General features: G+C 37.9%; 1 protein-coding gene across 2 annotated transcripts in view; it reads left to right on the forward strand.

Moving 5' to 3' along the window:
* The window catches only part of ANO2 (anoctamin 2), a 146978-nt gene that overhangs the window by 31336 nt on the left and 93310 nt on the right, over window positions 1–22332 (forward strand). For both annotated transcript variants that reach the window (XR_005258835.1, XM_038153088.1), the window contains exons 6-10: window positions 193–247; window positions 777–825; window positions 3678–3733; window positions 3984–4025; window positions 6847–6911. Coding sequence is in view for 1 of the 2 variants with exons in the window: in XM_038153088.1 (XP_038009016.1) it covers window positions 193–247; window positions 777–825; window positions 3678–3733; window positions 3984–4025; window positions 6847–6911 (267 nt within the window). In the remaining variant the exon portion in view is untranslated. The remainder of the gene's footprint in view (window positions 1–192; window positions 248–776; window positions 826–3677; window positions 3734–3983; window positions 4026–6846; window positions 6912–22332) is intronic.

Raw genomic sequence — 22332 nt, forward strand, 5'->3', positions numbered from 1 at the left:
TCTGAATGACTGGGTCTTACACAGCACATTCTGTTATGCTGTACTATGTAATCTATATTCCCTTTAAACATATGCTTTTTTGATTAGTTGTGATTTCTGAGTGACTTCTAAATTTGAATCTTATATGTTGTCTTATGTGTTGTTTTCATGTTTTAAAACAGAGCTGATTTTCTCTTTTCATCAATGTTTTAGGTATAATATCAAAGACAAAGACACCTTTTTTGACAATGCAACTCGCAGCCGAATAGTAAGTAAATAAAAATAACATATCCTTATCTTCTTGTGCCGAGTGGGATTTGCTAGTGAGGTTTAGAATGGGATTTACAGGGAGTGTTTTACTTTCAACTTTGCTGTTTTCATAAATTTGTGTGTTCTTGCTGAACACAAATTCCCAACAGATATGTATGTAAGGAGTTCCTTTCTGGAGCTGCACGGTGGTTCAGGAGTGGGAAATGCTCTGCAGGGAAGCTATTGACTCCTCTTCAGTGTTCAAAGCTCTTTTCAGCCCTGCTCCTAACTTTAACCAGACTTCCTGCCATATAGTTCTTATACTTCAAATACTTCTATAAGGACATAACATGGCAGACTTTAGCCCACAAATGTTAGGGCAGATGATCCATTGATAAAATCTGCTAAACGATTTAAATATTTGTGCAAATGAACACTGCAGAAGCCACCTATTTTAGAACTTTGTTTTATTACTAATTCCATTATGAAATTAATGCTAAAAAAGGATCTGTGTGTTATTCCGCTGTTTTTTGGTTTTTTTTTTGCAGGTGAGGGAAATTTTGAAGCGCACATCTACAAAGGCCAGAAACAGCATGGGTAAGGTGGAGGAAAGAGAATTAGAGGTGTTATTTTGAAAGGAGTTTTTAGGTATCTCACAGAATATTGATTTTTCTGGCAGGACACAAAATATGCTGGCACATCTTCCCAAAAGAAAAAAATTAGAGATTGAACTAAATTTTTTTTTTTCTGAGGCATTAAATCAGAATTTCTAGTCCATGGTTTGGATGGTAATGGGAGCTGGCTTTTCATTTCTACAGGTGCAGCATCTGGCACATAACTCACATTTAATGAATTGTTATAAAATTGGATTTGATTACTGTATGATCTGCTTTGGAAAATTCAGATGTCAACTGCAATATGTTGTATTATTTCTTGCAGGACCATATTTTTCTTGTCATTTTAATTGAATAATTCACCTTTCCAGTTTATTTTTATTGCTTCAGCTTTAAAAATTACCTCCCTGAGCTGCCTAGTGAAATATATGACTTAAATATGACTGTTTTGAAGATACTTTTGGGATAATGGTGAAATACTTGGAGCTTGAGGTTCAGAATTTATTTAATTTTCTTGAGATTCAGAATTTATACAGGTGTACATATTCTCTTTTCTCTACTCTTTTCTCTCACCCATTGTGAGATCATGGCACATATGGAAAAGAAGTGATGGTACTCCCTGACATATTTTCTGGAAATCTTTCTGTAAGCTTGACCAGCTATGGACAGATCACAGTGTCCAAGGGTAACATTCCTGGCAAATAATGTGCTGCAGCAAGATTCTGCACAGTCCTGGTGTGATTTTGGGCAGGGAAGCTCCAATAACACATGGTTTTGGTACAGGAAAATAGATTAATTTAGGTTTCCTTGAACAGGAGATATAATTTTATTTTTTTTTTAGATTACATGAAAAGCATAACAAAATGAAAGCCACACAAAATGCTTTTTCTTTTTCAACCAAAACCACTCGCCTTTTCCCAATATAAACTTTTAAATTTATGACTGCCACACTGTTTCTTTAAAAAAAAAGGAAAATACGGTTTTAAAAATGTCAGGCATTCTCAATTTCTAAAACATTGTTTGGCAGTTGCTGCTTTTGAAATGGTTTACTTGGTATTGTTCTATGTTTTGATCTGCTCAAAAGTGTCTAGCAGGACAATAAAGGGGAATGCTGCCTTATTTTTCTGGGGTGCTGGGAACCCTCCTGGAGACTTTGGAATTTGCTGTGGAGAAAACTGGGGAGAAGATCAAGTACAGAGTAGGAAGGGAGAGAATACTTTGCCAATGCAGATATTTGCCTCTTACTTAAGGTTTTCTTTACTTTAATAGCTTGTTCTGGTTTATGGTGGAATAAAACCCATCATTAGAGATCAAAGGACTAGTAATAACTTCTCAGGAATTTTTTAACTCTAGCATGAAAATACAGCCTGATGCACTTCAAGCTCAGGTCAGCTCAAGAACTCATTTGACATGAAATAACTATTTTAATATTCCCATCCTTTCCATCTTTCTGGTGTGTAGCCTAAACAGGATTGTGCATCATGTTTGACCTAAATTCACTTATTCCTTTGATCTTCCATGATCCTCCCCCAAAAGACCTCTGTTTCATATGTCACTAAGGCTTTTCTATCTCACTGGTCTTAAGCTTAAAACCACTCATTAGGAGAGGTTTAAAAGATTTTTAAAAATTTTTTTCTTTTGTTATTAGACTTCATTGCTTATTTTGCACAGGAGGCAGGACAGTGATGCTGGAAGTATAGCAGTCTGGTTTTATAGACCTGTTTTATGAAAATAACAATACTTCAAACACATTTGCTTATGGATTTTTTTACATCTGTGTAAAGTTGAACCCGATTCTGCTCCTATGACATTATACAAGGAAGGCTTATTTTCTTCTAGCATAACTCTGAGCCACTGTAAACTTCCAAACACTGAATGTTTTCAGGAGCTGGCTTGTCACTATCCAAGCACAATTTCCTGATTCTATGAATGCATGTAGTTGTCCTTCTATCAAGGGAGACATTTATTGGTACTGCCTGTCTAGCATCTCTGACCAGACGGTTTCTCCCAAATATTTCAGGATAATGTGTAATTTGACTATGGAATGTTTTTCATCACTAAAGACATGATAGCTGGTTACTTGTTGTTCTGGGCATTGAATGCAGAGAGGCCTGGAATAAATTAATATACCTATATTTATTTAAATAACTAATAGTTAGAAATTACTCATCTTTGATTGCTTTTTAATGGAACAACTGTTTTTACCTCCAGAGACTGAAGATGGAATTGCTGTAAGACTTGCAGGTCTTGAGAGCCAGTAGGGATCTTGTGTCTGTCTACAGGTGCTGCAGTCACTGCTGGGAATTCCCTTGCAAAACTAAATTCCCTTAAATGCCCAAGGCCAGGTTGGACAGGGCTTTAAGCAACCTGGGATAGTGAAAGGTGTGCCTAGGGAGCAGGGCCTGGCTGATCTTTAAGGTCCTGCCAACCCAAACCATTCTACGATTTCATAACCACAAACTTCTGTGGACATTTTTGTGGGGGTTGTTTATAATTGTTGGCCAGTGGGATCTGTAGTTCTGACCATTGTAAAGATTCAAGAAGGACTACTGGATGCTTTGGTCCTCAGTCATGTGGCTCTTTGCTATCAGGGTGAGAAAGTGATCAGAAGAGTCTTTGCACTGTGCTGTTCACTGAAGAAAAAGCACTTTATGGAAGTGAGTTTCTCTGAAAAATGTTTGTCACAGCCAGGAACCCTATGTGGCTTTATTCTCATTCTGAATATTGTCAGTTACATAGCTCTGTCCCCTCTGAAATGTCATGAAATGAAATCTGTAATAATGTTTTCTGTTCAATTGTGCCTGTTTACCACCTGAATTTTTCTTTTTCTTTTAGGCATTGGCACGTTAATAGCAAACAATGTTTATGATGCAGCCTACCCACTTCATGATGTATGTATGCATTATGAAAAAATCCAGTCTCCTTTGCTGGTGTCACTCGGGAGACATCCATTCACAAACATTCTTACTTGCTGTCTGTGACATTGAAAATCTCTCCTAAGTGCGATTCTCATATGAAAACTCCTATATAAGTACATTTCAAGTTGTGACCTAAAAGTAAAATTAACAATGTAGGAACAGGTAACCAAACTTTTCTTTAGTTTTTTCTGCTTTTACATCAGTTATTATTTTCTTTCTCCAGGGTGAATATGAAGGCCAAAATGATGACATGAATGAAAGAAAGGTAAAATTAATGGCAAAACTTATTTCATATTATATTTAATGTAATAAATGATGTTCTAAATCTCATTGTAAAGCGTTAGCCATTGTACAAACAAGTAGATGTTTTAACAAATGCATGTGCTTTTTGAATTACATATTTTCCTCTGTTTCTGCATTTAAAAATGTTTTCCCAAGATTTTTATAATGTCTTCTTATAAAGCATGTCAGTTAATTTAATTTGGAATTTACATCTTGAAATGCTTCCAGATCCCCTCTGCATACATATATAAGATTTTCAACCTGTCAGGAAGCTAAAATTATTAAATAACTCATATAAAAATTTTATTTTCCTAACCAAATGCTCCTAGAGAGATGTGGTTACTAAAATAAAATATAGTTGTACTTTTCATTTGATTGTGCATTCAACTAAATTGCATGTAATTTCTAAAAATCTGCTTCTGATTATTTTGTAAATAAAGTTTCTAGCTATCAAAAGACATTCAAAAATAGATCAATCCTCAAGAGAAACTGTGAATTCAAACTGTGTTTAATATATATGCTTATTTTTAGAAATGTGAAAAAATTAATTACTATTAAATAATTTATTTAGTTTTATAGATTACTAAGAAGTCATCTATTAAGATTCTTTCCATATTGTTCTCTAATGTTTGCTCATTTTATTTTCCTTAATATGCAAACAATGGGATAGGAAATGCAGAGGGAAAATAGTAGGGAGAGAAAGGGGAAGAAGACAGAATGAAGAAAAAGGGAATGTTTGGAAACCTCCAATATTTACTAAACTACGAAGACTGAGTTCATACAAATGGAGGTCATACAAATAAATCTGATTTCTCCAATGCTGAATTAGTAACATTTGAAAACATAATCTGTGGGATTCACATTCTCTGAACCTGAGAGAAGTAGTGAGAGAAGCAGAGAAAGGAATGATCAAAACAATTCTTATCTCATTTGCTGTGCCTGTGTTGTGCCAAAGTGGAATGCATTGTGGAAGACTGTTTACCTGGATTCAATTGGTCAGTGAATCAAAACACTCACACCAGACTCCAATTACCAATTCCCTTCAGGTAAACAATTCTCTGGAATTTGAGAATTTTCTCTGGGAGGCAGCTCCACAGATTACTAACTTGGAAAACAAATATTTTAGAGGAAGAAACTTAATGAACATTAGTCAATGGAGAAAAATTGGGTACTGTGGAATGGGGGGGAAGAGGGCCTAGAAGGAGCAGTATCTGGAAAAATATTCTCCCTACTAGCTGTATTTTGTGCTGCCCTCTTTTTATTCTGCTTATTAGGCTCAGTTATGAAGTGTTAAGTATTAAAAACATAAAAGCTTCTTTCCAGAAATACTTCATTGATTATTCACATATGTCCCTGCTGCCTAGGCCTTGAATCTTCTGTAGTATTCCTATGCATAACATCATCTGTTTTCTATCTGAATCTAATAGTCTCAGTGTTTAATTTCCTGAAGAACCCTGATCAGGTTTAAAAGAAAGGAGGGCATTTTTAAGCTTTCTTTCTTTTTTTTTTTTCTTCTGCCCTCTTTTGTTTTGTCCACTTTAGCTTATCTGTATCTTTGAATTCAATTTTCTCTTGTAAAAACCCCAAATATGAATTCAGTCCTTATGGGGTAATAGGGCAGCACAAGTAATTAAGGTTTATGTACCAGTTTATAACATAAAAGGTTAATCCTTATGAACCTTCTTTAGGATTTCCTTGGAGAAAATGCACAGTGACACAACACTTTTGTCCCATCCTACAAGAATTAGAAATCTGCAATGAAAATCTTAGACTGAGAGGGTTTCAGTTTTTCCTAAGAGTAAAGGAATTTCCCAGTTTCAGTGTGATTTCTGTTCTAAAAAAAGTCTTTTTAAGAATGGTATTGAGCAGCAGAATGGTAATAACTCATCAGGAGTATAAACACTGGTTTAGTCTTTAAGTTTCTGGCCCACTGGTGACTTGTAACCCTTCATTGCTGTCTCTATGTTTGACATTAAAAAAATCCATGAGGGCTTTGTAACCCACATGGGAAATTCACTGTTGTCATATACTAGAGCAGCATCCCTATTATTAGAAGCAGATCAGAAAATTCCTATAAACTTACAGAAAGTACCTGTTCCTAAATGGAATGCTATTTTAGACAGAGTTTTCTTTTTGCTCTTCAAATTCCATTCTGCAGCTGTGTTCAAAGCAGCCTTAGGAGGATTTTAGGAACGTAATAGTTTTAACTTTCTTCTTTTGTATATGTGAGTGAATGCATTTATTAGTATAATTATTTATGGAAATAAATAAAAATTTGTAGGTAATGCTTGGGGGTAATGGCAAGGGGTGATTTTGAATAGGCAAGAACAAGTATTCATTTGCAAATATCCTTATGGCAGCCAGGACAATCCTCTTCAGTGAAGTTGTGTCCCATAAACCATGGGAATGAAAGAGGGTATGAGCAAGACTATCCCAAATTCTTTACCTGTTGCAGTTGCGTGTGTTGTGGTCAATCTACCCCAGGTCCTGCAAGGTTTTCTTTTATTCCTGCTCCTATTCCAGCTGGATTCCTCCCTCTGCAAGAAGTTTCTGTAGAATCTGGTCTTTCCTTTGAGCTCTCTGTAAGTGGTGGGGGGAATCTGCATGTCCAACAGCAGACGTGGCCTTGTGTGATGTCCCCAGCATGGGGACACAAGTGGCTTTTGTATGGGCTCTACTGGGTTTATCAGCCCCAGGAGTGCAGCAAATATTTTTAGCTCTTACAAGATGTTTGTGAAAACAGAAGGGATAACTTGTTTCAATTTAATTTTCAGTTGTTTTTTTTTTTTTCTTTCTTTCTTTAGTTGCTGTATCAAGAATGGGCAAGATATGGAGTGTTTTACAAGTTTCAGCCTATTGATCTCATAAGGTAATGTGGACTTACATAAAACAGCAAGGGACTTGCTTCTGAGGTGATGCGGATTAATTCATTTCCGCTTACTTCAGGAAATGAAATCTTGGATTGATCAGAACATTGAAAATCATGTCCTCACTTATTTTTTTGTGGCTCTGATAATAATTTACTATAACAAAAGTCCATTCAACCTTTGTTACCTATGCTTTTGGATAGTGCTTTTTCCTGGAAGAATGTCATACTTGTTTTTGGTGTCTTGTAGGTATTGACTTGTTCAAAGGAGACGAATTGCCATTTACATTGGTGAATTTTTATTGGAGGGTATAGTCACAAAATCTGGCGAATAATCAGAAGCTGGTGTTCACATCATGAATCAGTGAAAAAATATTTGACAGTTTTGAGATTGATTTGATTTTTTTACTCCTGGTTTTACAAGTTTTATCTGTCTGAACACATCCATATATGTTCCCAGGGTCTGTTTTTGGTTTTTTTTAATATTTATAAATTTTATCTTTACAAACATGGAAGATGTTGGCTCTAAAATAAGACAAAACAAACCAGACATGATTTTAAAGTATTTCCCACAATAACTAAAAGAAAGCCAGAACAATTTTTGCTGTATTGTATTTTGTTTGTACTATAAATACTAAGTAAAGAAAAAAATATTGAGTAAACAGCTGACTAGAAATATTCTTTTATAAGATGTCTACCTAGGAAGAAATTAAAAAACCCCTCAACAAATATCTGTTTTAAAATAATTTCTATATATAAGAAAGATGATAATTGTTACTATTTGTCTTTTGAATAATCAAACTCCAACCATTTTTGTTATGTGATCTGCCTCTATGTGATTGCCTGCAAAAGCTGCTGTTGGTAATATGGATTGCCAATAAGCTTTGTAATATAATTTGTTCTATTTTGACCTAAAGCTGAAGTACTGCATGTAGTTTTTCAAAGAGTAAAGCACTGACTTTTACTGCGAGTGGAACTGCTCCTTTTTGGGAGCAAGATGTTGCAAACTGGCAAGGAGTAGTGAGACTATCAAACCCTACTAAGGTTCTGCAAGGCTTTGAAATTTCCTCCTTTTTTTGCTTCAAAAGTTTTGTGCAAAACTTATTTACCTATTGTATGGCAGTTACTGTGGGACAAACTCCTGTGTGGAACAGGTAAACTCAGAATGAGATTACAGCACCTGCTGTGTTGTTGGTAAATATTACCAGTGTTAAACTAAACTGTCACTGGCTAGAGGAATTCTCAAGTTTTAGCAGACCTGGCAGCTCAGCTGAATTAAAAATAGAGGTACATGAGGTACATCTGCTTACACTCCATCTTCATTTGTATTTTCCTGTCTCCATTATAATGTTTCACTGGGCTGATATGATTTCATAGAAATCCTGTGGTTTAAACTTCTGTGAGCAACAAAAAGAAGACCAGACATGTGCAATTCATTGTTCTCAGAGATGACTTTTCTTGCTTTTATCTTCCATATTTTGCTTGACTGCAAGTTTGACTGTTACCACTAAAATAAATGTGGTTTTTATTTCCTGGCTAATGTTAGAGCTTTAGTGTAGATGTACCTGGAGAATGGCCATCTCTCTCCTTCTGCTGGTGAAGTGGATTTCTTCACTTTTGTGCCATGGGGGTATCTGAGCTCAGCCTTGATGTGGATACTTATTCCCTTGGCAGACATCAGTCACACTTTGTGCTTTTTTGTAATTTACTGTGACCCTCTTTTCTTAGACTACTTAGATTATACTCACTGGTTTTTTTTGGTTTTTTTTTTTTTGTTGTCGTGGGGTTTTTTTGTTCTTGTTTTTGTTTTTTTTCTGATGTAACTTAAGTTTAAACTCAGGCTTTGATGGACAGATGAAGCAGCATTTATCTTCCTTTTTACTTAAAGCCTTTCCTGCCAGCTGTTTTCAAATACATTAACTCTGTTGAAGTGCATGGCTAATTTTTAAATACAGCTTGCAACTGTATATATATTATATTTAACTATTTATATAATATATGTATATATTTAGATAATATATTTATTGGAGCCCAGGACACCCCTCTGGGTGCCCTAGATAGCCCGAGCCGCTGGCAGGGGGCTCTGAGACCCTGGCATGCAGCCAAAGACACGTGGGGTTTCGATCTTAGCCCACGGAGCAAATTACCAACTCTGTATGAAGAATTACAAGTCACAAAAGTTTAAGTATTATAGTAGAAATAATCATGAGGTGAAGAGAAAACTCTTTGAGCGCTGTACAAGGGAGTTTTGGACTCTGTACAAAGGGGTTTAGGTTTTGTACATGGGAGTCAGGAGTTTTAAAATGGAGGAATTTGAGTGTGCCCTGTCCTCCTCCTTTCTCCTTCCTAACCTCCATGTTCATGATAATGTTAGCACTTTTAGATTAGTTTAAAATAAAAGCTGACTGTCTAACATAAGTAATAGCTATTAAAACAGAATTGTAAATACAGTACACGTAATTTTTAAAATAAAGGACAACACCAGCCTTGTGGGCAGAGAGTGTGCCTTTGTCTGACCTGCTGAACGGACCACAGCAGCTCAGGGAGAAAATCTTTTAGATAACATACAATAAACAACCTTGAAACTGACAACTGAAGACAATTGAGTCTTTCTTTGAAATCATGGGTTGGAGCAGAGACTTTTCCACCTTTCGGGGTCACCCTGACCTAGGGGAGACTCTGACATATATTTTTATATATTTATATATATTTATATATATATTTATATAATATATGTATATATAATATTTTTAACTATTACTGTTTCACTCTTATTCAGTAGGAATGCCAACTGAAAGTCATTCTTTAACTCAAGTGACTATGCTGGAAGATTCGATATGGCACTGTAGAATTATAATAGGTTATTCCTGGTGCCTCGGGACCTTCCTTCTGATCACACAGTTGTTGCCAGTTCCCAGATGATTTTACACCAAAGACAGGAACCACGTATTTGTTATACTCACTCTTGGTACAGACTCGGGATTCTCTTCTAATGTCTGTAATCCTCAGGGAATTTAACTGCACAGTCAGTCTTGGACAATTTTAAAGGTCTTAATAACAGAAGGAAATAAAGGACCATTATAATATTCACCAACAACTCCATTCACTCCTGTCTCTTAATCTGTAAAAATATCCTTCTCTGGATTTGTGGACTGCTTTGGGCTATAAGAAAAAGCAATTTTGAAATTTTTTTTTGTCAAGGAAATGCAGCTGTGAGTAAGGAAGGTTTCACCAAATAAGAGCACAGTGCATGTTACATATTTCTATTCTACAGCAGAACAATTTCACTTAAAGACTTTAAGGAAATACATATTGCAGATTGTGCAAGTAATATAGTGTGAATTGAAGTTTGATTTGTAAGATGTTATTACAACACCTCATCTCTCAGTGCACACCCAGATATAAAAATGCATTGTTTGAAACACAGTCTGCCTAATTCAGTGCTTTATTTTCAAAAGTGTATGAATGTCCAAAGATGAATTTCAATTTGTTTTGTTTATTTCTTTTTAACTCACATGAAGAGGACTACAAACAGTTATTTGAGAGACAAATAATGAATTATTTGCTAGCAGATATCTTAGGCTAAAAGTACTGAAAATGATGAGTGAAAAGTACTGGACCTCAGTCATCTCAAGAAGGCCTGAGCGATATAATAAAAAGTAGAAAATGAAAGCTGCAGGTTTAGAATGTGCAGAGCTCTGGAGGTTTGTCTGTTGTAACACACCTTTTCTGTCATCCTAATTTCAGTATTGATTTTCACTAGAGAGGAGTTTCTCTTGTGCGACTTTTTTGTAGGAATGCACTTAGCAACAGTAGTTCCTCTCAATCCTTGCACCATGATATAAAAAAAGGCTATAAAAATGTCTGTGGCTTAGTGATTTTCTTCTATTTTTTATTTTATTTTCTCAGATGAAGATGAGTTTAAACTCAGTTTTTAGCAAGTTCTGATGTGATGCTACTGTTGATCCAGAGACAGGGAAGATGCTCCCTAAGAGTTCTATGACCTTGCATAAAGTAAACAGGTTTTATATTTTTATATGCTATTGAATATTAATCAAAGTTTTAACAACATGATTTTTGAATTAATAGGTTGTCCTTAGACATTCTCTCTGCACAAAGCAGAGCTGGCTTGAAAGCCAGATCAAATTGCTCATGCATTTTGAAATCTCCTGGGATGGAGATCACAGAGCTTCACCTCTTCCAACACTGCACCACTTTCAGGAAATTTTTCCCCCTCTTTGGACCAAATATTCCTTGATCTTATTTACAGTCATCGTTTTTGTCTTTTAGCAGTACACCTCTGATGACTTCTATCAAATCAAGAAAATACACACAAGTGTAAGAAGTGCAGTAGAAATTTATAATGAATTTTTATTTCCATTTGTAATGCAACATTTATAACTTTGGAGCTCTAAATTACAGATGAAGGAAGTAATCTAAGGTTGAAGTGTCATAAAGAGATGATTTTCCTTCTGAGATAAAACCTGAACTCATGGAAAACTGTCATGTTTTCCTCTTCATGGACATCTTGAAGTACCTGCAGCTGGAAAGGCAAGTAGGAACTGAAATTCCAGGAGCAGATCATCCTTGTAGCGAGGAGGTCACTTTTTTATTTCTTGATCAATTAATATAAGATTACCTTACCCCAGGAAAATGAAACAGAGTTGGCTCATTTCTAATCGTGGTGGAGCTTATTTTAATATCACTGCTTCTATAAGGCCCCAGCTCATTTTCTAATGGTTTTTCATATTTTAATTTCTATTTCCTATTTCTAGAACTTCAGCAAATTTCTTAGTAACTAACAGGCTACATTATCTATAGTGTGATTACTTTCAAAGCTCCAAATGCCTCTTGCTCTAAAGCCTGAAACTGGGAAGACATGTAAAATTGAGACTATGTATACAATAACTCTTTTTGCAGGAGCAGGTAGGAAAGCGTGTTAACTACAATATTATTTATAGTGTATAGAACATAAATCAAAACTCGGGAGTTTCTGTTAGTCAAACTGTCTAGCTAATATATTCTCTCCTTCCTATCTTTAACTCTGTTTTCCTTTGGTATGGAAAATTGTTTCACCTTGGTGTGTAATGAATTCTGGCCCTTCATTGTGGTGTACCCATGTTGAACCTGCTCTTGACTGAGCATCCCCAGTCCCACCCTGTTCCTGCCATGAATGCTGTGTTTCTAAAGCCTGGAGCTTGCTTCTCCTGGCAGTTTTTAAAGCTGTGACAGACCTGTGATCCAAAGTTTGACCATCTCAGCTCTGGAAGCTGTTGCCTTCTCTTTGAGTATCTTGTGGCCTGCATAGGACAGTGCTCAATGCAAGCAATCAGGCACCCAAATTGTCAATACTGGTTTGCCTTCTAACCTTTTGCTTCTTTCATCAATCTTCACCAAGAAACCCCTAAACCTGGATGTATCTGCTTACCCTACTTAGGGTAGTTTTAAAAGAGAGATAAAATAAGAACAGGGGGGTTCTGCTAAAATGTTCTGCTAAATGTTCTGCTAAACATTTTAGGAGGAACACAAAGGAAGTGTTTCTTCCTTTGTAAAAATGTGTTTAAGATCAATTTGTTGTACAGCTTGCCCCAGCTGAGCCCATCTATCCTGTCTAATGCCTGAACAAATGACTTCTTTGTTCACCACCATGATTTGCAGTCACATCTTCAAATCTTTTTTGCTCCACATACTGTCTAGAATTCTCAGGACTTGAAAATAAAGTCTGTGATGCCCAGTCCCAGAGGAAATGTTATTCAGTCACTGCTTATGATAACTTTGGAGTTATTGATCCTCAAAGTAGAGATTCTTTTGTATGCTTTAATTCCTCAGCTTCTCTGTCCCTCCTCTGTTATTACTGCAAATTAATCAAATTAATCTCACCAAATATTCCTTTTTTTTTTTTTTTTTTTTTTTTTTTTTTTTTTTTTTTTTTTTTTTTTTGTGTGGAATGGAATCACTTTGGCAGAAACCCCCCTGTACCATCTGGTGGTTATCTCACAGGGACCAAACAACTGTCTCTGATGCACCTACAACTCTTTCCTGACTGTCCTTAGCAGGAAATCTTCAATGTTCACAAAGATACTGAGGCTGCCTGCAAGGAATTCTTGTGTTAGGAAAAAGAGAGAACAGCTTTAAGCCTGGGAAAGTGCAGAAATCGAGCAAACACAGCACTAAGTAGAAAAATGCCCATGAGCTCTACAGTATCTTTGGCACTTGTCCATCCAGCTCCTTTCCAAAGCTCTGCCAAGCACAGGCCCGAGGCAATAATCTGAGCATATCTTCTGCTGTTACCCTACTGCCCTTTGAGGCAAACATCTTTTTATAGCTCCAAGAATCTCTACAGTGAGGATTCCTTCCCAACATGAGATTAGTCCAGCTTGCAGTTGATCATCATTAAAGCTCTAGGTGCAGGGGGAACTGCTGTGCCAGCATCCACTCATCCTTGACGTCCCTCCTGCCAGATTTTACAGCAGAGAGCTTCCTGGAGGGAGCCAGAAGCATGTGGGACTCTGGAGCAGAGTCTGAGCTGGTGAAAAATCAACACTTTCCCCATAATTATATCTCTTTTCCCTTTCCATGATCTCATTACCCCCCACAACCCCAGTTTATTTATGAATGGCCTTTATTATCATGCCGTACATCCATGAAAATGTTCTGCATTTTAGGATGCTAGGACATCTTTGATGCTAGGACAGCACTTTTCAGCTGAGTTGTAGGGAGTTTTCCCCTCCCCTCACTGGAACTTCTCATCACAGGCCTTACCCAAATGCTCCATCTATTGTTTATTGCAAAGCAGAGGGGTTTTACTCATGGTGCTTAAATCACCAAGGAATTTGTATTGAATTATTCTGGATACAGGCCTGTGACTGGAGTGAGATGATTTATTTACAGCTTTGCATTTCACAGACTTTGCCAGTCCTGTAGGAAGTGTTTCTCTCTGTCTCTTTTGGCAAGGGCTTGGTCTTATTAATTGTTGCTTGTATGAGAGATGGAATTTTAAACCAGTAGGTTTGGATTGTAGTGGTGAGGAAAACCAGATCACTGCTTTCTGATAAACATAATTCCCAGCCTTCAGATCACTGTCTGAGCACTAGGATCTTCATTACCACCCAGATTCCTCCCTTCTGCAATGGGAGTTTCAAAAGCTAGATCCAGCAGAAGATGTGTATTTCTTCATCAGGACTGCAAAGTCAAGTCTCTGATGACTGAGGTTGCTGCACAACTTCCTGGAGTCTCCCCCTTTGACTGTGGAGTTTTGTAGGCAGCTAGAATTCAGTTTTTGTTGTGTTAAGAACCATCTCAGGCCAAGTCCAGTAGTGTCTGAATGATGCCTAAATTTCACAGCCAGAAACTTCTATTTTTGAATGGACATGACTGATATGTCCCACCCAAAAGGTGTCTTTGGATGTGACATCAGTGTATTTTGATAGGAAATGAAAGTTTCTTCTTTCAAAGTGGAGGAAAAAAAGACAGAGGTGAGAGGCCATATTTGGAAACAGAAGTTGTGCACATTTAACTATTTACCTATATGTGAATATTTGTAGGAATCTAGAGGTGTGTGTGGCTCGGAACTGCGGGGAGTAGAAAACAGCTGCTATATTTGGGTGGCTACAGGTCTGCTTATTTTTCTTGTAGAGCTGCTCTTAATGTCTTATTTCTGTAGAAGGTTCTGGCTGTGGCTTACTGGCAGAGAGAAAGTTTTTTCTGGCTCCTGAGTGCTGACCAGAGGTCAAGACAAACCCATTTCTGGTTTAAGGGTGTTCCCCCATGCTAAGATCTTTTGTATGAGGATCCTCTCTGTCCATAAGTGATATTAGGACAGGCCATGGCTTTGTCTGATCCAGTAACTCTTCTCTAGCATTGGACAAAACCAGGATCACAAGGGAAGAGATCAGAACTGGGCACCACATAAAAATTATGCCGGGAAAATACAAGCTTAAGGAAAGCTTTCAATATGGCAAATCTATGAACTTCCACAGTCAGTTCAGAGAGCAGAAAATTTAGATTTTTATGCCATAGTGAGCAGGGGGTAAGAAAAGGATGGAACCAGGCTCTTCTCAGCTGTGTCCTGTGACAAGAGTTGATGGGCACAAATAAGAGTGAGGTAGATTAGCCTGTAGTTCCATATGTCCTTCTTCTTGCCCTTCCTGAAAATGGGAGTCACATTTGTTTTCCTCCAGCTTTTGGGCATTTCTCCCAGTTTCCACCATAAATCAAAGGTTATCAAGAGCTGCCTTGCAATGACATCTGCTAGCTCCCTCAGCCCTTGTGGGTGCATCCCATCAGGACTTGCAGACATATGGATGTCCAGTTTGCTTCAGTATTCCATGACTCAATCCCCTTCCACCAAGGTGACTGAAAGATAATTTTTTATACTTGTTTTTAATTGGAAGTGATACATCTGTTTATTAGCCACCAGATGGTGTCTGACAGCAGTAACACTGTGTAAGTGCTAACAAGGACGTACTTACTAAAATAAATACATGAAATGAATTCAGGCCCTGCAGTAAGGGTTAGCTATATTAACTTGAAAAGCAAGAAAACTCTAATGAAATATTAGTTATTATAAATTAGAGATATTTAGGAAAAGATGCCGGTATTTGAGGTTCAAACTCTTGTTAAATGAGATGAATAAAATCACGAAAATTATCTTGTGGAAACTGGAGATTAGGGAAGTGATGAGATGCAATGACCTCACATTTGTTCAAGTACAAAACAGCAAGTTGTGATAGGTACTAAAAAAATAGGAAGTAAAAGACTAAGTAACCCCCTTTCCTAAAAGGAAGTCCAAAAGAAAGGCTGATTCATATGAAATAGGTTACTCCTAATTTGTATTTGTTTCTTATAGAGAAAATATTATCTGTATAACTGAATGAATTGCTTCTTATATACAGTGTCACTTGGTGCCCTGAATTGTTTATAAAATGAAACTTCCTTCCTCACAGGTGAGCTCTGATTGACTTTCATTAGCTTTGAATTAGCCTCAGGTAGCCATGGATTTTTAATTTTCTAGGTTAGGAAGGTTGCTGACTTTCTAAAAAATGCTAAATAAAGAGAGTGAATTAAAGAAAGGTGAGGAGAGGCAGAGTGTCCATGGGTTGTCTTATGCATGAATTCTTGGATGTGACACTGAATTGCTCCAGTTGATAATGCCTTCCCTGAGCATGGTGTGCTGCAGTTTCTGCAGGCTCTGGGACATGTAGAACTTTTTTACGCTGAGCACATGACAAGAAACATCAACAGAATAATGTAATCAGGCACTTAATCATTTCAAAGCTGTTATGAAGTTTTGTATTGTCCCAGAACAGAGAGGTGAATACAATTACAGTGCCTCTGACTACCGAGCATCGTGTTGTTCGCTTATCCATTTGGCAGTTGTCAGCCTTAATTTCTGTCTCTGACACATTACATGTCTACTTATTTTGCTTCTATTGTTCTTTCTCCTACATTCAGTAAACAAAGGCTTTTTTTCAGTTTATAATGCATCACCACAAGCTATGCACTTTCAGCTATATTCTGACAATTTCTTGGAATGGAAGCATAAGTTCATGAATCTGTGAGGCTTAGAGAGTGGTTTGTCCTAGTTTTACTTCTTTTCAAGATAAGGTTTGGCCCTTTGCTATTTTAAATTGCATTTAATACACAAATCCTGACTATTAGTATTAATTATTATCATAATCAATATTATTATGAGTAATAATATTTCCCCATGGTATTTGAATCCACTAGAATTTGAGAATTTTAATGTCACCTTCCTCCACAACATCAGCTTCTCCCTGCTACTCTGCTGAAGAGTAATTTATCTTAAGAGTCAAAAAACTAGGGAAAAACACAGTTTTACCTCTAAGTAAAATTCGCAATTTCTGCTCTCCATGGAGTTGCAATATTTTGACCAAGGTTTTTTTTTTCTCCTATAAGGAATCACAATTAAAATTCCACAGTGCCTTGAAAGATAAATATATCTGTAATTTAGGTAAGTTTGACTCCAAATTTTTATACCATTGGAGGACAGAGCAAATATTTGTTAGGTAATGTTTTCAAACAAGAACTTTAATGAAAAGGGCTTGATTAATGGCTGTGGTGGCACATTTCTTCATTCTGTTTTCAGGGGAAAAGGGTCAGGCTCTAAACTCCATTCAAAACCACACTTTTAATCACTCTCTACTGGACATTTTTTATTTTTATGCCCATTATAGAGGAATAATAAGTGCTTTTACCTTGGACAAAGTCTCCTTTCTTTGTTTTCTGTATGCAGAATGAGCTGGCCTTTCTAAAGGACATTTTCTTCCCTACCTCAAAGTCAGATGCATTGCAGTTAATCTGGGCTTCTGTAGTTGTTATTTTTCTCCCTCTTAAAATTTTAATAAGAAAAGATTTCAGTCCCTTGGCATGTTGTTCCAAGGGGGATTGTCTTCTGCCAGGATCTTTTCTTGGCTTCCATATTGCTCCATTTGGTGCACTCTCTGTGTTTCTGGATTTAGCACTGATATGTTTCTTCTTGAGATTGCCTGGATGGAATATGTGCTGTCAGGCACAACCCTGGTGGAAATCTCCAAGATCTCTGGATGCACAGCAGCCTCAGTGCTGCTGCTGAGCAGTAATTCCACCCAGGTGTCCCAGATGCTTGTAATAAATTCTTGAATCTTGCCCTGAGAAAATTTTCAAGCAAAGAAAGAAGAGCAAATCCAGAAAAGTTTAGTCAGCTAAATAGTCAGCTCTACCTGGAGTGAAATCTTGGGGTGTTCAGCAATGTTCCTGATGGTCTTGTAGTGACTGGGGCTTTATCTATACTCCAGCAGTCTTTCTGAGAGAAGTCTGCAGTTATGAGATGGAAACTTCAGATGGTGGGAACTATTATCTCTGAATCAAATGAAATATCTGTGTTCTGAACTTACCATGTGCTAGAAATTGCTTCTCACTTTCTAAGGGTAGTCAGAGTTCTACCTGCAGCATAATGGTTCATTTTATTCTGGTTGAAAAGGCCCTGAAAGAATAATGTGCTCCTGGGGGCTGTTGCTGCAGGTCAGAGAGGGAATATGCACCCGGACAGGGAAAGATAAGTTTTAAACTAGCCTTGGCAGTAAAGATGTTCTGACATGAAACTAAACTGCTTGTCCTTCTCCCCAACAGCAGAAACACCAGAATTTCACCACCAAAATGTACAAATAAGTTTATTTTGAAGGCATTAATAATATGTGTAACTTGGTTGACCATTTGCACAGGGGAAACCTACCCAAGAGGCAGCTGTGAACCAGTTTCGTTTTAAATAGAAACTACTGCACCTAAATGGCTCCTCGACCAAATGGCTGGTGGAATGAAATGGAGACATGAAGTGACAGCTGGCCTAGAGTGGGCTGTGGAAATTTAAAAACTGAAGAATTCCGCACCGATTTCCTGGTTAGGTGACTCAATGTCCACCATGCATTTTCCTTGCTTTCTTAGCTTTGTTCCTGAACGTCTCCAGAATTCTTTCCAGCATGTGTCATGCACCACGTCACCACGTGCTTTATTCACATTTCAGGTACCCACACTTGTTTTCACAGAGTCAAAACTGAAGGGTTTTTTTCCTTCTCTCTTTCTCCCCCCTTCCCCAAACCTTAGTCTATTTATACCTTGCACAGCTTGGCAGGGAACACTGTGACCAATGTGTGAGCAGAGGGTTTAATAATCAGTTATTCTGTTTGATGTTGGTTTTGCAACCAGATCAAAGTGTATTGCAGATGTCTAGTTTAAGTGTTTTATGGACGAAGCAGAGGGAACCGAGCCAATGTTTCTGCTGTGGCCTTCTCAACACTTCTAATTCCGGGAGGGAATACACTTTCTACAGGTGGCTGTTGTTGCTGCTGCTGTTGGGAGTTTTTTAATGCTGTTTCTGATAATCTGCTGGAAGAGCAGCTTTTGTCCAGTTTGTTTGGGAGTTATAGGTAATTTTACCAAATCTTTTCTTAAAGACATGATTCTTGTTCATGAGAACTCAGTACTTCAGTAGGTGGCCATTTAACCAGCCTTTATAAAGTCTTCTAAAATGAAAAGCACAAAATTTCACCTTATGATGTATCAACACACAGAACCAAAGCCTTGGGTGCAGCTCCTGATATGAGCAGTACACATTCTTGATCAAAGCCATTTGCCCTTTAGTTTGGGAATAACCCCTGCCTCCATGGAATATGTGTGTATAAAGGGGCATTTCCCTAATGCAGAAATAAAGCTCACACAATGCCAGGGGCACACTTTTTTGTGACATTCTGCAGTATCCATGAGCACACTTTGGAAAGGATTAGTCGTTAGCTTTGTCTGGATATATGTGAGGCAGATGTGAATTAGCTACTGAGGTGTAGGGCAAGACTCTGGTCTCAATTCTCCTCTTTTGCCATGCCAGCATAAATCATGGATAATTCCTGTAGGATAATAAAATCAGACTGGTTTTATCGCAATGTAAATGAGAGAACTTGCCAAGTTCTTGGTGTAAATATATAAAAACTTGTAAAAATACTTTTTCTTGACTTACATCTTCTTCTACCCTTGAAGCACATATTTTTCCCCCTCTCTGTTCATTTACTACTGAATCCAGCAGCACCTGCAGTAGATGTTGATACAGGGGGTCACAGGTGTTTGCAGAGCCTTGACTGCTATTAAGAGGAGCCAGAGAAGAGTTCTTGAAATGTGTCAGAGAAAGGACATGTCTATGTCCTGTGTTCTCCTGATTTGATAAGCTCACATCTAAGTTGTTAAATGTGTTTCCAAGCTCTGTCATTGCTTCTCCTTAGATTATTTCACTTTCTGGCACATTGGTGGACTGAGCTTGGGCACAGCATCTTAATTATTTTCATTTTTCCAAACAGTTAAGTCACCAAACACAGTGCAGTTTTCTTCTTGGCAACCACATTTTTTCCATACTGCCAGGACATTGTTGACCCCTTCTCACTTTCTTTTGGCATGGATACAAATAGTAACCCTTCACTTTATAGGTTACAGGTCACATTTATCACTGGAAGGCTTAAAAACTTGAGGGCAAGCCTCTTGAGCCATAAATTTCAACGTCCCTGACCCTGATCAGCTACTCTTTAGTGCTGCTGTCATTTGAACTCATTCTGTGCTAATCTATGGCCCTTTGTCACAAGAACAGAGAGTTTTGAACAACTTAGATTGTGGACAATATTTTGTGCCTGCTCTGACCTATTTGAAACACTTTACTAGCTGTGCCCATTGCCCATCTCTACAAACAATGAAGCAGTAAGAAGATATAATCAGGACAATCTCCCTCTGGTCCTCCTTTTCCTGCTTTAGTGTCAAATTTAAGGTTGTCACTTCCCAGTCTCAGGAGGAAATTTGCGAGCTAATGGATTTTCCCTCTATCCTGTGCTGTTCCAACACCATTGCTGCTGTTTGTTGACTTACACAAGAGGCTTGAAGAAAAGCTTTAGGCCTTCTGGTTAGTTCTATATTTCAATCAAGTATTCCTTCTCTCACTTAATATTAAAAAAAAGTGTATTAAAATGTGTGTATTAAACAAACTATACTAACAACATAGTATATTAACAAACAAGGTATATTAAAAATATATATTTATTTTCAAAGGTGAAAATAAAGGAAAGCTTCTTATAATTACCACCAAAATTACTTGGCATGTGCCAGGTCAGAGGGCAGTGCCACAGTATATGGCTTGTATGCTGAGGGTACCTTACAGCATCAGGTACAGGGGCTGTACTCCTTTCCTTGAAGATTCCTGAAATTTCCCAGCTTCTGGATGGCATCCCCCCCATTAAAGATAATGCTGTCTGTGTATGTCCTCAAAATGCTTTTGTTGTGCTTTCCCCTTAAGGACTACATGCATCCTTTCTAAAGCATAAGCAAGTTTGGTTAGACATGAGAAAATAGAGGCACTCAAGGAAGGCAAAACTGAAATAGGCAGGACTGCACTGCCAGTTTTCCATGGGAGAGCCTGGAAGTGCGGAGTTAGCTGCAGCTGCGATGGTGTGAGAACAGCAGGATCAGTAGTAATAAAAATCCTTCACTGTTGCTTCCCTTATCCACCTCATCTGAGATGGAAGTGATTGTAGAGATTAGTCTTGCTGTCCCTTGGTTCTCTGCCATGGTTGCACTCCTGACCTGTCTCTCCTGTGGCATGTCTGGCCCTTAGACCCAACTTCTGGAGTAGAAAATTTCAGTTTGGGCCTCCTAAAATCTCATTTAAGCATTTTCAGTAGGAATGATATAAATCTGGGGTGCTGAACTTGGATAAAACTTCCCTAAGGTAAATGGCATCAGAATAAATCTCAAACTGGGATCGTGCTCAACCTTTATGAGGAGGTTGTCTTTCTTTTATTAGACACAATAACATGAATTTATTTTAATTTTTGCTGCTATCAAAGTGTAAATGTCTCACTGACTCACACTCTATATCATGCCCTGAGTGCTCTCTTTCTAGCTGCTCTCTGTACAACACAGCCCATCTTCTTCTCTGGCTTGTAAAATGTTTTTAACGTGTTGGTTTTCATCTAAATTTTGGTGAATTCTTGAGTTCTATGAAGCTCTTCGGGTTTTGCAATATTTGTAATCACTCCTAACTGCACATTGGAATGATTTCATACTTTGTAATACTTTGTAATGGTTTTGTTTTTATATGCCCTTATTTTTCCCAAGTAGTTTACCCCAAATTGTACCCCCTCCCTCTACCTGTGTAATCATTCTCCTTTGTTGAGATCATCCCCAAATCCCTGCCCTGGCTCTCTGTCAATCACTCAGAATACCATCCCCTCTATCTAGAACTTTTGGTCCAAGTCGTCAAGTGATTTGTCCGAGGCCAGGAGTCAGCCCCCCAAGTATTATCGTATACGCTATCCCAAATGTCCATTCCCTAAGGTTTCATCCCTGGAGGGTCTTTATTGGTCAGCAAATGTATCTACCTTCAGTTTCCTCCCCCCTGCCTTTAAATGTAACTTTGGCATTGCTCCCAGTGCTCTGAGCAAGAGGTACCACTAAGGTGTGGGGCCCCCCTGGGAGCTCTGAATAAACCTTGGTGAGAGTCAGCCTTTTTATTGTCTACCAATGTCTCTAGCATCTCTTCTGCTGCAAAGGTAACTAGCCTAGCTGCCATCAGTACCTTCAGGGCACAAGAGAGTGTTCCCCCCTCTGTCGGCTGCTTTGGGGCTGCCCCCCTGCTGTCTGCTGACCCGGGGCTGCCCTGGGGTTCCTGAGATGCTTGCAGAGAGATGGAGACAATTCATGAAGATGCTGGACTGAGTTCTACCACTTATTTATCAACATCTTCAAAGGGCTGCTCTTCAGAACAGACACTGTTTTTTCTAACCAGCTGTCCAGGGGCTGTTAACCTGACAAAATTATTCTTTCTAAAAAGCCAGTGCTAAGTGTGCAAGTAAACTTTCCTCCTTTAGCAGCAGTTCCAGATTAGTCATCTTTTAAC

This window comes from Motacilla alba, chromosome 1A, assembly GCF_015832195.1.
Source record: "Motacilla alba alba isolate MOTALB_02 chromosome 1A, Motacilla_alba_V1.0_pri, whole genome shotgun sequence".
Classification (NCBI taxonomy): Eukaryota; Metazoa; Chordata; class Aves; order Passeriformes; family Motacillidae; genus Motacilla; species Motacilla alba.